A 17,898-nucleotide genomic window follows, 5' to 3' on the forward strand; every position below is an offset into this window, starting at 1 on the left:
ATAGGCCATTGTTTGGGGCTTAATTGCAGATCTAACACTTCTGTAGAATACTATTTTTATTATTTTCCCCATAATTTTGAACAAATTACCATAGCTAAAAACAATTCCTTTACCATCTCTTCATCTAAAATGCTTTTATTTTTGTACGAGGATCCAAACCATTTTATAGCTGGCCAAATTATAAGTTCCGACCTGTTAAAAATCATTTAAATGTTTGTCCGACATTTAATTCTGATTTCAGGCAACTAATTTTCTTAATTCTTTTTTGATCATTGAAAAGAAATGTCTATAAAATTGACCATGTGTTCGCTAAAATGTCTTTTAATATTATTCAGTTAATTATTCTAAACTTTTTTTCCACAGCAGACATTTTATTTTGCTCTGCTGCAGCAAATTGTAATTGCCATTCATTGTGAAGTTTGCAACATGCCTTCTTCTATTTTGGTCTCTTCTTTCTACAGGAAATATTCAAATACACAAATTACAATGTCACATGTCACATCAGTGTGTAGAAAAAAATAATTAGAACTGAATCCGTTCATTGACACCAAGATCAGTGATGGATTATAATACTAGAGACAACGCCTGCCCCAGCATGCACACTATAATAATATCTTAGTGTTGCAGCTGTTCAAGGGAAATGTACTCCTGCCAAACAGAGTTATGTTTAATGGAAAAGTACCTTTCACTGCTTCTGCTTCAAGTTTAGATTTAAATTAGTTAAAAAGAAATAAAATTAAAAACTCAGTTCTTTGGTTGCACCAGCCACATTTCAAATGCTATGTAATATTGTTTTTCAAACTTTGGTTTACAGCCAACTAATTCAGTGTTTTGACAGCTATTTTCTTTAAGCAAAATAGAATGGAATAAAATAGAATTGAAAATATTATTTCATCACATGAAATAAGGATACCTTCTTTTAGACTTTTGTTTCAGTGTATATGTTGCATATATATGGGTAGGTCACAAAGTAAAAATAAATTTCTTACTAAAAATAAAGTGAAAAGTTTTTGAAAATCACTTCTCTATAGTACATAGTACATTGCCTTTCACATAATAGGTTTAAAAAAAAGTTAGGTTGAATTGTGATTAGTGGCACACATTTGTAAGATGACAGTTTAAAATGGTCGCTTTTTCAATGGCAACAAAAGCCAAAATTGACAAATGGGATCTAATTAAACTAAAGAGCTTCTGAACAGCAAAAGAAACTACCATCAGAGTGAACAGGCAGCCTACAGAATGGGAGAAAATTTTTGCAATCTACTCATCTAACAAAGGGCTAATATCCAGAACCTACAAATAACTCAAACAAATTTACAAGAAAAAAACAACCGCATCAAAAAGTGGGCAAAGGATATGAACAGACACTTCTCAAAAGAAGACATTTATGCAGCCAACAGACACATGAAAAAATGCTCATCATCACTAGCCATCAGAGAAATGTTAATCAAAGCCACAATGAGATACCATCTCACACCAGGTAGAATGGCGATCATTAAAAAGTCAGGAAACAACAGGTGCTGGAGAGGATGTGGAGAAATAGGAACACTTTTACACTGTTGGTGGGACTGTAAACTAGTTCAACCATTGTAGAAAACAGTGTGGCGATTCCTCAAGGATCTAGAACTAGAAATACATTTGACCCAGCCATCCCATTACTGGGTATATACTCAAAGGATTATAAATCATGCTGCTATAAAGACACATGCACACGTATGTTTATTGCAGCACTATTCACAATAGCAAAGACTTGGAACCAACCCAAATATCCATCAGTGACAGACTGGATTAAGAAAATGTGGCACATATACACCATGGAAAACTATGCAGCCATAAAAAAGGATGAGTTTGTGTCCTTTGTAGGGACATGGATGCAGCTGGAAACCATCATTCTCAGCAAACTATCACAAGAACAGAAAACCAAACACTGCATGTTCTCACTCATAGGTGGGAATTGAACAATGAGATCACTTGGACACAGGAAGGGGAACATCACACACCGGGACCTGTTGTGGGATTGGGGGAGGAGGGAGGGATAGCATTACGAGATATACCTAATGTAAATGACGAATTAATGGGTACAGCACACCAACATGGCACATGTATACATACGTAACAAACCTGCACATTGTGCACATGTACCCTAGAACTTAAAGTATAATAAAAATAAAAAATAAATAAGATGATTACTTTTTAAAAACAATGCCACTTAAATAAATTTTTTTCCCTGCAAACCTAGCTGCAGATGTTAGATAGCAATAGAGAAAGGTAGAGAGGTAGATTGGGGTCATATTATGACATACTAATAATTTTGGACTATTCTGTTGGAAATAATGAGTCACTGAAGCATTTTAAGCCAAGGCGTTATGTACAAGATTGTTCTGACAAGGAAAAACAGTTAACTTAAAATTGTCCCTCCGGAGGCTGAGGCAGGAGAATGGCGTGAACCCGGGAGGCGGAGCTTGCAGTGAGCTGAGATCCGGCCACTGCACTCCAGCCTGGGCGACAGAGCGAGACTCCGTCTCAAAAAAAAAAAAAAAAAAAAAAAAATTGTCCCTCCAACCACTTTGACTTGTGTTTACTTCTAATTACCCTGGAGTCAAACTCTTCATTCTGTTTAAACCATAAAGTATAAGATCTTCCTTCTCTATAAAAAGTCCTTTTCACCAGTACCTAACATTCCTTTTATTGCTTACTGTGCACGATTGCCAGCTTCTACCTTTGGGCTCTCCTGGGGAGTTCTCTGGGCCTGCCATGCCCCATTCCCTTCCTACCAGTGTAATTAACCCCAGTCTCTCATAGAATTCCTGAAATCATTGCTTCCTGGGTCAGATTATTTGCCAACACGTGAACATATGTATTAATCTATTTTTTCGTCGTTTGTATTTCCTTCTCCCATTTCCCTCCCCAAACCCAGGCCACTTCTCAAATGCCTTTAATGTGTATCTCTTTGTCTCTGTACTTTTGCAGTGTATGTACTGTTTTGTATGCATCTGTGTTTAATTCATCTAAATTATGACATACTGTGGATGTCATTCTGTTTGACATTTTTCACTAAGTACTACATGGGTTTTATTTTTTAACTTTTCATTTTGGAATGTTACAATAATATACAAAGGTAGAATAGTATAACCCCTATAACTCGGTATTGACAATTGTCAGTCAGTTTACAACCAGTCTTGTTTCATCTTTGTACCACCCACTTCCCACTTCCCAGCTTCCTGCATCATGAAACAAATCCCAGATGACAACTCCATTTCATCTAGAAATATTTCAGTATGTGCAATATATGTCAAAAATAGACTCTTTTTAACATAAATATAGTGCCGTTATTTTAACTAAAAACTTTTAAATAATAATTTGCTAGTATCAAATCAGTGTTTAAATTTTCAATTATCTCATAAACATTTAACAGTTTGTTTGAACAGTTTCCATATTAGGTCCACACATTGCAATTGGTCCAAAGTGCCTTAGAATCTATAGATTTCCTTGACATGGCTCTTTGTTTCTTATAATTTAATTGTTGAGGAGCCAGCACTTTTATTCCCAATGTCTGGATTTTGTTGATTTCCTCATTGTATAGTTTGACATGTTCCCCTCTCCTTTGTGTTTCCTGTAAATTGTTAACTAGAAATATGTTGTGATTCAGGTTTTATTTTTGCTTTTGTTTTTGTTTTACAAGACTACTTCATAAGTGATGCTGCCTCCTTTCATCAGGAGGCATGTAATGTCTGGACAACTCTCATTTTGTGATGTTAGCACTGTTTCAAGGTGCACCCCTGCTGCCGTGTGTACACCTAGTTCTTTGTACTCCATGGCATTAATTTATCACATTTCATCTACTTATTCTCATTGTGTACCCAGATTGCCTCCAATTTGTTGTTACCACAAACACTACTGCAGTGACATCCTCATTCACGTCACCATAGACCTGAAAATTTATTTGGAAAATAGACCCTGTAACATGACTGCTAGGTCATAAAATAGTCTAAGCTTGATTTGTCAAGTACTGCCAGATCGCAGTGACATGACCATAGCACACAGTAACCACCTGCCTCAGCCTCCCAATTAGCTGGGATTACAGATGCACACCACTGTACCCGGCTGATTTTTAAATATTTTTATAGAGATGAGGTCTCATTATCTTGCCCAGGCTGGTCTCAAACTCCTGTCCTCAAGTGATTCTCCTACCTCGGTCTCCCAAAGTGCTGAGATTACAGGCATGAGCCACCATGCCTGGCCAGAGGTTTCTTTAAACTACCTACCCATTTGATGAAATAATATTGGTTATCTGTATAATAAACATTGAGAATTTTAAACAATATGAACAAAATATTTTTCTTGTAAAAATAAAAAATTTCAAGAAGCGAGCCGGGTGCCGTGGCTCACGCCTGTAATCCCAACACTTTGGGAGGCCAAGGTGGGTGCATCACCTGAGGTCAGGAGTTCGAGACCAGCCTGGCCAACATGGCGAAACCCTGTCTCTACTAAAAATACAAAAATTAGCTGGGTGTGCTGGTAGGTGCCTGTAATTCCAGCTATTTGGGAGGCTGTGGCAGGAGAATCACTTGAGCCAGGGAGGTGGAGGTTGCAGTGAGCCGAGATCACACCATTGCACTCCAGCCTGGGCAACAAGAATGGAACTCCATCTTAAAAAAAAAATTTTTCAGAAGCTTGAATTTATTAACTCACAGATTTTTTATTAACTGACAGACTTTTTCTTTTATAAAGCTTGCCACTTTGAACTTCTTGAAGAATAACTATATATGTATATACATGTATATACACATATATGTGTATATATAGTTATTCATATGTATATATACATGTATGTGCATATGTATGTATATATACATATATATTTTTTAACTTTTAGGCTCGGGGTACATGTGCAGATTTGTTACATGGGTAAATTAATGTCATGGGGGTTTGGTGTACACATTATTTTGTCACCTAGATAATAACCATAGTATCCAATAGGTAGTTTTTCTGTCCTCACCCTCCTCCCACCCTGCACCCTCAAGTTGGTCCCAGTGTCTGTTGTTCCCTTCTTTGTGTCCATATGTACTTGATGTTTAGCTCCCACTTGTAAGTGAGAACATGTGGTATTTGCTTTTCTGTTCCTGTTAGTTTACTTAGGATAATGGCCTCTTGCTCCATTCGTGTTGCTGCAAAGGTTGTGATCTTATTCTTTTTTATGTCTGAGGAGTATTATATATATGGTGTATTTGTACCACATTTTCTTTATCCAGTCTACCATTGATGAGAATTTAGGTTGATTCCATGTCTTTGCTATTGTAAATAGTGCTGCAGTGAATACACACGTGCATGTGTCTTTATACTAGAATGATTTATATTCCTTTGGGTATATACCCAATAATGGATTGCTGGGTCAAATGGTAATTCTCTTTTAAGTACTTTTAGAAATTGCCAAACTGCCTTCCCTGGTGGCTGAACCAATTTACACTTCGACCAGCAGTGTGTGTGCATTCCCTTTTGCCTGCTACCTTCCCAGCATGTTATTTTAGTTTTTAATAATGGCTATTCTGTAGATATTTTCTGATTCTGGTGTTCCAGTTTCCAAATGACATACATTTTTCATGACTATGTTTATTCTAGATTTTTAATTTGTTGCTATGTTTCCTTTTATTTCTCATTCACAGCAATTTTAGATTTTTGATGATTGCTTTAGCATATGCCATACCACTTGGTGTATTTGCTGGCTGGTCTGGAGTTCTGGACTTAATTTTAACACCAGCGCACGTCAGCCAAGTAAGTATTTTATTTCTTTATATGTTGTAGGTATTTTCATTCATTTGATTTATAAATACTGGTTACGTGTTCTTGGTTTTAGCTTCAAGGACTGGGTAAAACATTGTCCTATACCATTGTTGCAAAAGCAAGATCTTTATGGAATAGGTAAAAAATAATGTTGATTTTCCTCCTTGATTTCGACAATAGTTATGAATTTCACATTTCTCTGGGCATTATTAATGATACTACTGGCTTTTTAAGAAAGGAAGGAAATCTTAGTTTTGTTGACTCCATTCTTTATCCTTTCTTCATACCTTATGAAGACGACTAAGATCCCATCATCAATTATATAGCTATTTCTTCATCTAGTTTCTGACTTTCTCTGTGAGCTCCAAATAAGGGTATTTCATTTCTTTAAAAATAACCATTTCACCTATATGCTTGATACCATCCATTCCTTCTCTTTGCTTCCAGATAGCACGGTAGAAAAGAGGATAGAGAAATATGGAGAGGTAAATAGAAGAAAACACACTGATGTGATATTCTATTGTATGAGTTAAAAAAAAAAAAAACAATTTGTCTGTTCTGCTTTTAGTGAACATTTGGATTGTTAACCTTTTTTGACAACCACAAACAATGCTATATTAACACTCTCATACATGTCTCTATGCACTTCTATATACATTTCTAATGGATACATATCTAGGAATGGAACTGCTGGTTATAGTATATGCTACTTTGGTAGATGATGCCAAACTTCTCCAAAGTGGTGGTATCCATGTATAATCCTACCAGCAATACATGAAATTTCTCATCATCCCACATCATTTGCCACTTGTGTGATGATATTAGTCTTTTTCACTTTAGACGTGCTGATAGCTGTGCAGTTGTATGCCATCGTAGTGACTTCTGTGGTGTCTTTTCAGTGTGAATTGGATATTTTGAATATCCTTTTCTGGTGACATACCAGTTTGAGTGTCTTGCCCACTATTGGGCTACCTTTTTCTTACCAACATGTAAAGAAGAGAGCTGTGCAGAAGGGAGCTCCCCAGAGGACTTTGTGGGGACTCCAGTAATCTTTGGCTGAGAAATGGGCTGCACATATAAAGGGCAAAGCTATTAGAGGCTTAACAGAGAGAATGGTATGGATTGAAAGCAGAACAAAGATAGAAGAGGTCAAGCATTGTCTTGGAGTTCTGGCCCAGTCAAACTGTAGAATCAAGGACCATGTCCTAGATAGAGAAAGGCTTACTCTAGTTTAGACCCATCATAAACAAAGACAAAAATCTGAAGAGGAGACACTTTGGAGATCTATGCTTATAAAGCACAAAATGAGGCCTACACATCCTCAAGGTAATCAAGCAATAATTGAACTGTCTACTAGAACAAAAGTCAACCATTTTAGAAAAAGTAAAAGAATCTAGAATCTCTTTATTGTATCATCCACAACATACAGTATACAATTTTTTTTTTGACGGAGTCTCACTCTGTCGCCCAGGCTGGAGTGCAGTGGCGCGGTCTCGGCTCACTGCAAGCTCCACCTCCTGGGTTCACGCCATTCTCCTGCCTCAGCCTCCCAAGTAGCTGGGACTGCAGGCGCCCGCCACTACGCCCGGCTAATTTTTTTGTATTTTTAGTAAAGACGGGATTTCACCGTATTAGCCAGGATGGTCTCGATCTCCTGACCTCGTGATCTGCCCACCTCGGCCTCCCAAAGTGCTGGGATTATAGGAGTGAGCCACTGCGCCCAGCCCAGTATACAATTTTAAAAAAAAATGCATTAGACATGTAAATAAACAGGAAAGTGTGACCCCTATTTGGCCAGGTGCAGTGGTCTCAAAAAATAAATAAATAAAAGTTTAAAAATTTACAAAGCAATCATTAGAAACCAACTCTTAGAAACTCTAGATGTTTGATTTAGCAGACTGAGGCTGTAATGCAGAAAAGATAAAGATAAATCTTTGCTTGCTCCAAGTTCATAAATATGTTATCTTGTACAACTGTGTCATCCTGCATAGTAGCTACTAGCCACATTCAAAATAAACTTCAAACTTAATTTGAAATTTAAACCAATTGAAATGAAATAAAAGTAAAAAATAACTTCCTTAGTTGTGTAGCACTTTTCAAGTGCAGGATAGCCACATGAGACTAGTAGCTACCATGTTGCACGGTGTAGATAGAGAACATTTCTATCATCAAAGAAAGTTCTATTGGACAGTGCTGTTCTAGAGCTTTGTTCTTTTACCTGTCACATTTACCTAGAATTTAAACCTAGAATTGATTTTGTACTTATTATAAGATAGGGGTTAAGTTTCTTTTTTCCCCATAGATATTTGTTAACCTAGGATCAGTGTTTGCAAAGATCATTTTTTTCCTTCACTGCCCTCTGTTCATCTTTGCTGTAAGCAAGTTTCCTTCTATACACGAGTGTATTTCTAGACTTGATTCCTTTAGTCTCTTTGTCCCTGCACCAATACCAAATTGTGTTATTTATACTAGTATTATAAATAAGCACTAGTTTTGATATTTAGTAAATATCCCCCTTTATTGGGATTTCTGTTAGAGTTTTTATATCTACAGATCATTTTCAAAATTAACTGCTTTATAATACTGAGTTTTCTGAACCATGATCATTATGTTTCTCCTCATTCACTTAGGTCCCAATGTCTCTGAATGATGCTTTATAATTTTCAGCAAAGATACCTTCTGTGTGTTTATTAGCTTTATTCTCAGGTATTTGATACTTTTTGAAGGTATTGAAATTAGCAGCTTTTAACATTTTTATTTTATTTTTCTTATTTTTAAAATTGATATGTAATTGTTGCACATTTTGGGGGGATATATAATATTTTGATACCTGTACACAGTGTGTAATGATCAAATTGGTAAGAGTGCTATCCACCACCTCAAACATTTATTTTTTCTTTGTGTTGGGAACCTTACAACTCTTATAGCTATTTTGAAATGTACAGTAAGTTATTGTTATCTGTAATTTCCCTACTGTATTATTGAGTACTAGAACTCACTCTTTCTATCTAACTGTATTTTTGTACCCCTTAACCAACTTCTCTTCATCCTCCCACCCTTCTTCATCAGTAGCTGGTAACTATCATTCTACGTTCTGCTTTCCTGAAATCCACCTTTTTAGTTCCCACATATGAGTGAGAACGTGCAATATTTGTCTTTCTGTGTTTGGCTTATTTCAGTTAACATGATTTCACTTAACATCCATGTTGCTGCAAATAACAGGATTTCATTCTTTTTTGTGACTGAATAATATTCCATTGTGTATATATCCGATATTTTCTTGATGCATTCATCTGTTGATGACACTTAGGTTGTTTCCAGACCTTGGCTATTGTGAATAGTGCTGCAATAAACATGGGAGTGCAGATTTCTTTTTTATATACTGATTTCCTTTCTATTGGGTATATATCCAGAAATGGGATTGCTACATCATATGGTAGTTCTATTTTTTGTTTTCTAAGGAACCTCTGTACTGTTTTCCATAATGGCTGTACTTCTTTAATTCCCACCAGCAGGGTCCAAGCACTCCCCCTTCTCTGTATCCTTGTCAGCATTTGTTACTTTTTGTCTTTTTGGTGATAGCTATCCTAACTGGGGTGAGATGCTATTCATTGTGGTTTTGATGTGCATTTCCCTGATTATTAGTGATGTTGAACATTTCTTTTTGTATATTTGTTGGCCATTGTGTGTCTTCTTTTGAGAAATGTCTATTCAGGTATTTTGCTTGTTTTTTAATTGGATTGGTTTTTTTGCTGTTGAGTTATTTGGGTTCCTTATAGATAGTGGTTATTAATCCCTAATTGGATGTATAGTTTGTGAATATTTCTCCCATTCTGTAAGTTTTCTCTTCCCTCTATTGTTTCCTTTGCTGTTCAGAAGCCTTTTAGTCTTATGAATCCCATTTGTGCAATTTTGCTTTTGTTGCCTGTCTTTTGAGGCTGTATTCAAAAAATCTTTGTCCAGACCAGTGTCCTGTAGTGTTCCCCCAATGTTTTCTTGTAGTAGTTTCATAGTTTCAAGTCTTACATTGAACCCTTTTCCCTTTTAGGGGAAAAAAAATGTGCAGCTCACTGCCAGCACTCATTTAATTTTATATAAACATGCTCTTTGATGCTGAAGCAAATCTGACTAACTTTCAATATGAAAATATAAAAACTGTTCTTGGAGTTATTTCTAAACAGAACTAACATCAGAATCATCTGAATCATCAGAATCGTCTATCAGATTCCTCAAATGAATCTCTAGCCAATGACTGTTTGAGAACGATGTTAACATCACATGTAGGAATGCTCCTTTTTCTAGGATTTGACATTTTCAGCAGTTGAGAATTACTGTTTTGTAAATGGAAATACCACTACTAAAAACAGAATGCTATAAGTAGAATGATGTCTTTTGTCTCCAAAGTTGATATACTAAGAGTGATGTGAAAATAGTCATAAAAGCAAGATAGTTCACGGCGAAGATATCTTGGGGTAAATGCTGCAGCTGCAAAAGCGCCTCTGGCGAGTACTCTCAGGGCAAACGGGAAAAAGATTAAATCTTTAATCCATTTTGAGGGTTTTTTTTTTTGTTTTTTTGGGTTTTTTTTTTTGATACAGTATCTTGCTCTGTTGCCCAGGCTGGAGTGCAGTGGCAGAAGCATGGCTCACTGGAGCCTCAACTTCTTTGGTTTAAATGATCCTCCCACCTCAGCTTCCCAAGTAGCTAGGACTACAGGTGCACGCCACCATGCCCAGCTAATTTTTTCAAGTTTTGTAGAGACGAAGTCTCTATGTTTCCCAGACTGGTCTGGAACTCTTGAGCTCAAACAGTCCTTGCACTTTGGCCTCCCAAAGTGTGGGCCATGTCGGGCCATCTTTGTGTTTTAATTGGAGTATTTAGTGCATTTATATTTAATATAATTACTGACAAGTTTGGGTTTAGACCTACCATCTTACTATTCGTCTTTATTTTGTTCAGCCCTTTCTATTCTTTTTGCCTTCTTTCTTACCTTCTGGATTAAGTATTTATTACTTCAATTTCCTCTGACTCTGTTAGGTTGGCAGTTATAGACTCTTTTACTATTTAATGATTACCCTAAAAAGTACAGAATGCACACTTGACTTATCAAAGTGGAATTTTACCTTTTCTATGATAATCTAAGGTTTTTAGAACCCTTTAACTTCATTTAACCCTCTCCCATCTTTTGGGCTATTACTGTCATATATTTTAACTGCACAAGACATTATTGTTTATACAGTTGATATTCATTGACTCAAATTTATCTTCGTATTTATTCATTTTGTTCTTTATTTCTTTATCTTCAGTCTTCAGATCTGTAATCATCTTTCTTCTATCTAAAGGGCACCCATTAGTGGTTTTGTTTGATTATTGTACAGGTCTGTGGGTGACAAATTCTTTAGTTTGGGGTTTGCATTTTATTTTATCGTTTGTTTTGGTCTAAAAATGTCTTCATTTTATCTTCATTTTTAAAGTTTGTATCTTGTTGGGCATAGAATTATTGGTTGACAGTCATTTTCTTTTGGTTCTTTGAAAAAAAAATTCCATTTTCTTCTGGCTTCCATTGTTTTAATTGAGAAGTCAGCTCTCAAATTTAAAAGCTGGCTGCTTTTAAGATTTTCTGTTCATCGTCAGTTTCAGCAGTTTTGCTTTGATTTGATACAACTAGGTGGCATTCTTTTTCTAAATTTATTCTACTTAAGGTTTACATAACTTATTGAATGTTGTCTTGTTAGCTTGATGTCTCTCATTAATTTCTGAAAATTTCTAGTCAGTGTCTCTTCAAAACTTGTGCTCTGTTTTCTCTAATTTCCTTTGGGTATTCTAACTATATACATTATACCTTTACACTGTATTCTCTAAGTCTCTTTACTCTGTTTTTTGAATTTTCCACTCTTTTACCTTTCTTTTCTTCACCCACTTTTTTTCTTTTCTTTTTTTTTTTTTTGAGACGGAGTCTCTCTCTGTCGCCCAGGCTGGAGTGCAGTGGCGCGGTCTTGGCTCACTACAACCTCCGCCTCCTGGGCTCATGCCATTCTCCTGCCTCAGCCTCCCAAGCAGCTGGGACTACAGGCGCCCGCCACCACGCCCGGCTAATTTTTTTGTATTTTTAGTAGAGATGGGGTTTCACCGTGTTCGCCAGGATGGTCTCGATCTCCTGACCTCGTGATCTGCTCACCTCGGCCTCCCAAAGTGTTGGGATTACAGGCGTGAGCCGCCGATCCCGGCCATCACCCACTTTTTTGTTGTTGTTGTTGTTATGACATATTCTTTTTGCTTCCTATGCTTCAGACTGGATATTTTAGCTATCTTTTCTTCCAACTCACTATTTCAGTTTTCAACTCTGTCAAATATGCTATTAAATTCATCTATGAGTTATTTTAAATTTTATAAAATTTGTCTTTGGTTCTTTTTTTTGTTTGTTTGTTTTTGAGATAGAGTCTTGCCCTGTCACCCAGTCTAGAGTGCAACAGCTTGATCAGTTCACTGCAACCTCTGCCTCCCAGGTTCAAGCAATCCTCCTGCCTCAGCCTCCCCAGTAGCTGGGACTACAGGCACGCACAACCATACCCAGCTCATTTTTGTATTTTTAGTAGAGATGGGGTTTCGCCATGTTAGCCAGGCTGGTCTTGAACTCCTGACCTCAGGTGATTTGCCTGCTTTGGCTTCCCAAAGTGCTGGGATTGCAGGCATGAGCCACCACCAAAGAAACCTGTCTTTGGTTCTTTTTATAGTTGACAGATTTCGGCAGAAATGCTTGATCTTATTTTTTTTCTCTATTAAAAATAGTTACTTCAAATTTGTATCTCATAATTCCATTATCTTGGTCCCTTGTAGGTCTATGTATATGTTTGATATTTGGTAATTTTAAAAAATCTCTTTATGCATTCAGTTATTTTTGATTGAGGGCTAGACATAGTACATGAAAAGCTGTGGAGATAATTTAAGTATCAAGATGATGTTGTTTTCTTTCAGAGAGAATTTATATTTTTTCTGGCGGGAGTCTGGTATTCACCTTAATCTAGTTTCAGAGCTTGAGATCACTTAAAGCTGGGCTTTAGTCCTTCAGGAGGCTGTTCCATTTCTAGTTCCTCCTACTCTTAGGTGTAGCCCTTCAGAGTGCCCAGTTAAAATGCGGGATTTTTACAAGGCCACCCCACAGCAGGCCCTAAACAGGTATTTTTTCTTCTAGGTCAGTGAGGCTGTCAATAACTTCTCAGTCCCTTAGCCACCTTCTCTGAAATTAGCAGACAACCCTAAAGGAAAATTGTCTCCAAATACCATGCTTATCTCTTCAGATTATCTTCCCATCCTAGATCATGGTTTCAGAATTCTGGATTATTTTCTTATCTCTCTGATGCCTTCAGATAAAATTTTCCCCAGGTTTTCTAGTTCTCAACCAGAATACTAATCTAAATTACCTAGTGTACATGTTTTAGTCTCTTCAGACTTCCACAACAAAATACTTTAGACTGGGTAATTTATAAATCATAGAAATTTATTTCTCACAGTTCTGGAGACTAGAAAGTCCCAGGTCAAGGTGCCAACTAATTTATATCTGGGGAGGGCTCACTCTCTGCTTCCAAGATGGCACCTTCTTGCTGCATTCTCATGTGGCAAAGGGGCAAGGCAGCTCCCTTCAACCTCTTTTATAAGGGCACTCATCCCTTCATTACCACCTAAAGGCCCCCACCTCTTAATATGATCACATTAGGGATTAAGTTCCAACATAAGAACCTGGGAGGGACACCAACATTCAGACCATAGCAGCACCTTTACTGTAAGAAGAAAGCCTTCCTTTACTTTTCTCACCTGTTTTTCTGGATGGCAGGTGTTCCAAGTATGCTCAGTTCTGTTAAGGAAAAGTGTAGCACCCATTTAAATGATACTGATTTTGACTGGGCATGGTGGCTCACACCTGTTATCCCAGCACTTTGGGAGGGTGAGGCAGGTGGATCACTTGAGCTCAGGAATTCGAGACCAGCCTGGGCAACATGGCGAAATCCTGTCTCCACCAAAAATACAAAAAGTTAGCTGGGCGTGGTAGCACATGCCTGTAATCCCAGCTACTTGGGAGTCTGAGGTGAGCGGATCACTTGAGCCCTGGAGGCAGAGGCTGCAGTGAGCCCAGATCGCACCACTGCACTCTGGCCTGGGTGACAGAGTAAGGCCCCATGTCATGCACACAAAAAATGATACTGATTTGGCAGATCTGTGCTTCATGTTTTAAACCCTAAAAAGCCCTTCCAAGTATCTTTCTTGGTACAAACTCTGAGAGATACAGAGACCTTGAATCATATCAGTTATTAAGTAAAGTAGAATTTAAAATTAAATGAAAGCAATTTTTTTAATTTTTAAATTGAGTATTGAGTAGAATTTTATTAACTAAGACAAATGTCATGAACAAAGCAAGTAGAAAAGTACAAAATGTTCTGAAAGTACCAGCATCAGTACAGCCCGATGTGCAGTGGTCCTTAACCTAGAGCATGACCCCACTCACCTAGAGGATAGAAGGAATTGTTTGTGGGAGCCTAGTGGGCCTTGGATTATAGATACCAAATGCACTGCAGTGAAAGGAGTGGTCCTACAGAACAGAGAATTATCTTGCCTCAAATGCCAATAGTATGAAAAACTATACAGAGATAATTTAAGCTTCAGGATGTTATCTTTCTCCTGAGAGCCTTCGTGTTTGCTTCTGGCAGCAAACACCAATAGAGCAAAAGACTCATATAAAGTTACTGTATCGCTTAGGGTAGGCTATCCTCCTGGGAGAAGTAGAACTCCAAAATTCTGAGACTTAAGAAAAATTTATTTGTCATTCACATTGCAATCTGGGACAGTGTTTGTAATCTAGGATAGTTGTCCACAGTTTGGACAGCTCTTTTCCTCACACTGATTTAAGAGACGGAAGCTGTTTCCACTTGTATCTCTTCTGCCCCCTAGGACCTTGTCATTATATGCATGGGCGCAGCTGGGCAGCCACATCCAGATTGCAGCTGGCAGGAAGGGAGAGAAAGCATGGAGGAGGCATACACCTTCTTTCAAGTTCTAACCTGGAGGTGGCACACTTCACTTATGCTCACTTCCATTAATGAGAGCTGACACATGGTCACCTGTTCCAGCTAGGAACTGGGACAGGTCATCTAGCTAAGTACCCAAGTAGAAGAAGAAATCGTTTGGTGGACAGCTGGCAATCCCTGTCACAAGTATAATGAAAAATATGACTCGAAAAACAATAAAAGGTAGAAGCTAGTTTGGACAGTGCTCAAGTGCCAGGTCAGGTTTGAACTTTGTCCTGTAACCACAAGGAAAGCCAGTAACTATTTCCGAGCAGGGACGTGGAATGCTTAGGATAATTATTATGGCAACAGTGAGCAAAATAGATTGTGAAAACCATTTAAGAAGCTCTTACAGGGTTCAAGAAGTAAGAAGGTAATAAAAGCAAGCATGATGGTTGTGGGAAGGAGAAAGAGGAGACAAGAGGTACCAGTATTATTAGAGACATGAAATTTATTTCATAACAACTAACATGTATTGAGCACTTTACATTTATTAACTTATTTAACCCTCAAAAAACTTTATTATCCCCACTCCATTAATGCAGGAACTGAGACCTAGAGTATCAGTTGGGACAGAAACCAAGTCATAATAAGAGTTAAAGATACAGGAGTGATGAGGAAACGTAGGCAGCATTCATAGATTGCTGTGAAAAAGTGTGGCCGCACAGGCAGGAAAGAGACTAGATAGATGGAGAAGACTCATCAGTGAGTAATAATAATAACAGCTAATGTTTACTGAGCACTTCCTATGTCCTGGCCACTGATCTGGGTACTGTATACAAATTATGTCATTTAATCCATTTTATAGGTAAAAAGACATAATTTGCCCGGAGTCACACAGTTAGTAAATGGCAGGGCTGGAAATGTTTTCTCAAGAGGGGAACAAGCTATACGTTTGAAACCCAGCTCAACTTCTTTTTCTCTGTCTACTCTCTTGCTCAGCCCCACATTTCCCCCTGACTTCCACCTTCTGATATATTTTTAGTTGTTGCCCCATGTTTTAGCATCTAATTATTACCTAGCAGTTTCCTATATTGGTTATATTTAAACTTTTTCGGGCTATGACTATCTTCCATCCTTTTCTTAATTTTAAGAGTTCCTAGTCCAACATCAGGCATGTAGTATATACTTGAAAAATATTTGTTTGATGACATTGATTATTTTGTTGACTTCAATATTCCAATAAAAAGTTAATCAAGGACATATTTTCTTAGATGCTTGTATACATTAGTTACACGTGAATTCTTTTATTTCATCCATTTAGCTATTAGCATATTGATTATAGAGGACTTTTTTTCATTCCTTTTATATTGCAATATGATCGTCTTATATTCGATGTGTCTGCTTCTTTCTTAACAGGTAGATGCTGGCTGGATTGGATTTTGGTCCATAGTTGGAGGCTGTGTTGTTGGAATAGCTATGGCAAGGTGAGAATATTTTGTTAAACTTGTGCATGGACAGAGGAAGGGGAAAAAAGCCTAAAGATAAATAGGCTCCCCTAAATAAACATTGCAATTCAGGGAAAAGTAAAACAAGCAAAGGTCAGAAAGGGGTACTTGTTCAGACTACAAGAAAATTCACATGCGTTATATAGAATTACTGCTAACAGGATGGGTATGGTGTCTCACACCTATACTCCTAGTGCTTTGGGAGGTCGAGGTGGGTGGACCTGAGGTCAGGAGTTCAAGACCAGCCTGGCCAACACAGCAAAACCCTGTCTCTACTAAAAACGCAGAATTAGCTGGGAGTGGTGATGAGCACCTGTAGTCCCAGCTACCGGCGAGGCTGAGGCAGGAGAATTGCTTGAACCCCGGGAGGCAGAGGTTGCAGTGAGCAGTGATTGCGCCACTGCACTCCAACCTGGGCAACAGAGTGAGACTCCATCTCAAAAAAAAAAAAAAAAGAATTTGCTGCTATAAGAAAGTTTCTCTGGAGTAGTCCCTTCCTTGGGTGTTTTTTTGGAGACTGGAAATGTATTTCCAGTGTAATTAAACTGCCTCTTTCCGTGTTATTGGAGAACATCATCTACAAATGGAGTCCAAAAAAGGTAATGTAATAGTAAAGACAAATTAATAGTCATGGAGACTAAAAGGGTTGAGAAGAAATCATTTGTAAAAGTGTCATTAGAATTTTCCATGAACAGGCAGTGTCCTGATTAGGAGATATTATATATTTATGGTCTTTTTTGGCAGGTATTTTCCTATGGTTATCCCTTTTTGATGCACAATGTCTGTGAAGACTTTCAGTTTCATCATACTCTCTTTGATCACAACCTATTACAACAACACATTGTTAGAATTAGTCAGAAGAAGGAAAAAGGTCCCATTTGTTCTAAAAAAAAAAAAAAAAAAAGGAAAAGAATGAAAATGTCACTCTTTTAGGCAAATGCCTATAAAACTACTCTTGGTATTTTCCAAAGAGACAATATTCATTCACTTCCCAAATCATTTTACTATGCGCAAAAACAAAATTAGGCAATCAACTTTACCATAAAGAGGAGAATCTAATTACGTATTTGGGAAGATCAAATAAGAGCCATATATCACCTCAATATCTAAATACTTGAATCTAATTGATATGGGATAATGTTATACCTAGACTTTATGGTTCATATAGTGTTTCAGGGATATTAAAAGAATAAATTGACACTGTAATTCCTAAATCATTTTATTTGAAGTTTTAAGTTAGGAAAATATAAGAAAACTAAAAGCTAAAGAAGCAGAAGGGGAAAATAGTATTTGTAGGAAATCACTGATATTAAAAATACATTGACCTGTCTTATTTTGACAAGAATTATACCTCATTTTTCTAGTTAAATCTCCAAGCCAATTATAGTGAGTCATCATTGATTACATCCTATTCTGAGCACCAAATTGGTCAAAGAGGGAACAATTATGTATCAAAAAATGATGTCTCAAATGTTTATTTCTCATTATTTTCCTTCTATACCCCTTAATTTTAACTAGACATCAATATAACTAGAGGGAAAAGTTAGAATGAGGACTTTTCTGCTTTTCGTTTGTTGAAATGGAAGTTCTAAAAAATACTACCCTTACTC

At 37.2% G+C, this 17,898-nt stretch overlaps 1 protein-coding gene across 1 annotated transcript in view; it reads left to right on the plus strand.

Annotated features, from left to right (window-relative positions):
- DIRC2 (disrupted in renal carcinoma 2) overlaps nucleotides 1–17,898 on the plus strand; it is an 84,787-nt gene that overhangs the window by 44,018 nt on the left and 22,871 nt on the right. Inside the window, exons 5-6 of the mRNA XM_025377826.1 lie at nucleotides 5,664–5,772; nucleotides 16,200–16,267. Coding sequence (XP_025233611.1) covers nucleotides 5,664–5,772; nucleotides 16,200–16,267 — 177 coding nt within the window. The remainder of the gene's footprint in view (nucleotides 1–5,663; nucleotides 5,773–16,199; nucleotides 16,268–17,898) is intronic.

This window comes from Theropithecus gelada, chromosome 2 (assembly GCF_003255815.1).
Source record: "Theropithecus gelada isolate Dixy chromosome 2, Tgel_1.0, whole genome shotgun sequence".
Lineage (NCBI taxonomy): Eukaryota > Metazoa > Chordata > Mammalia > Primates > Cercopithecidae > Theropithecus > Theropithecus gelada.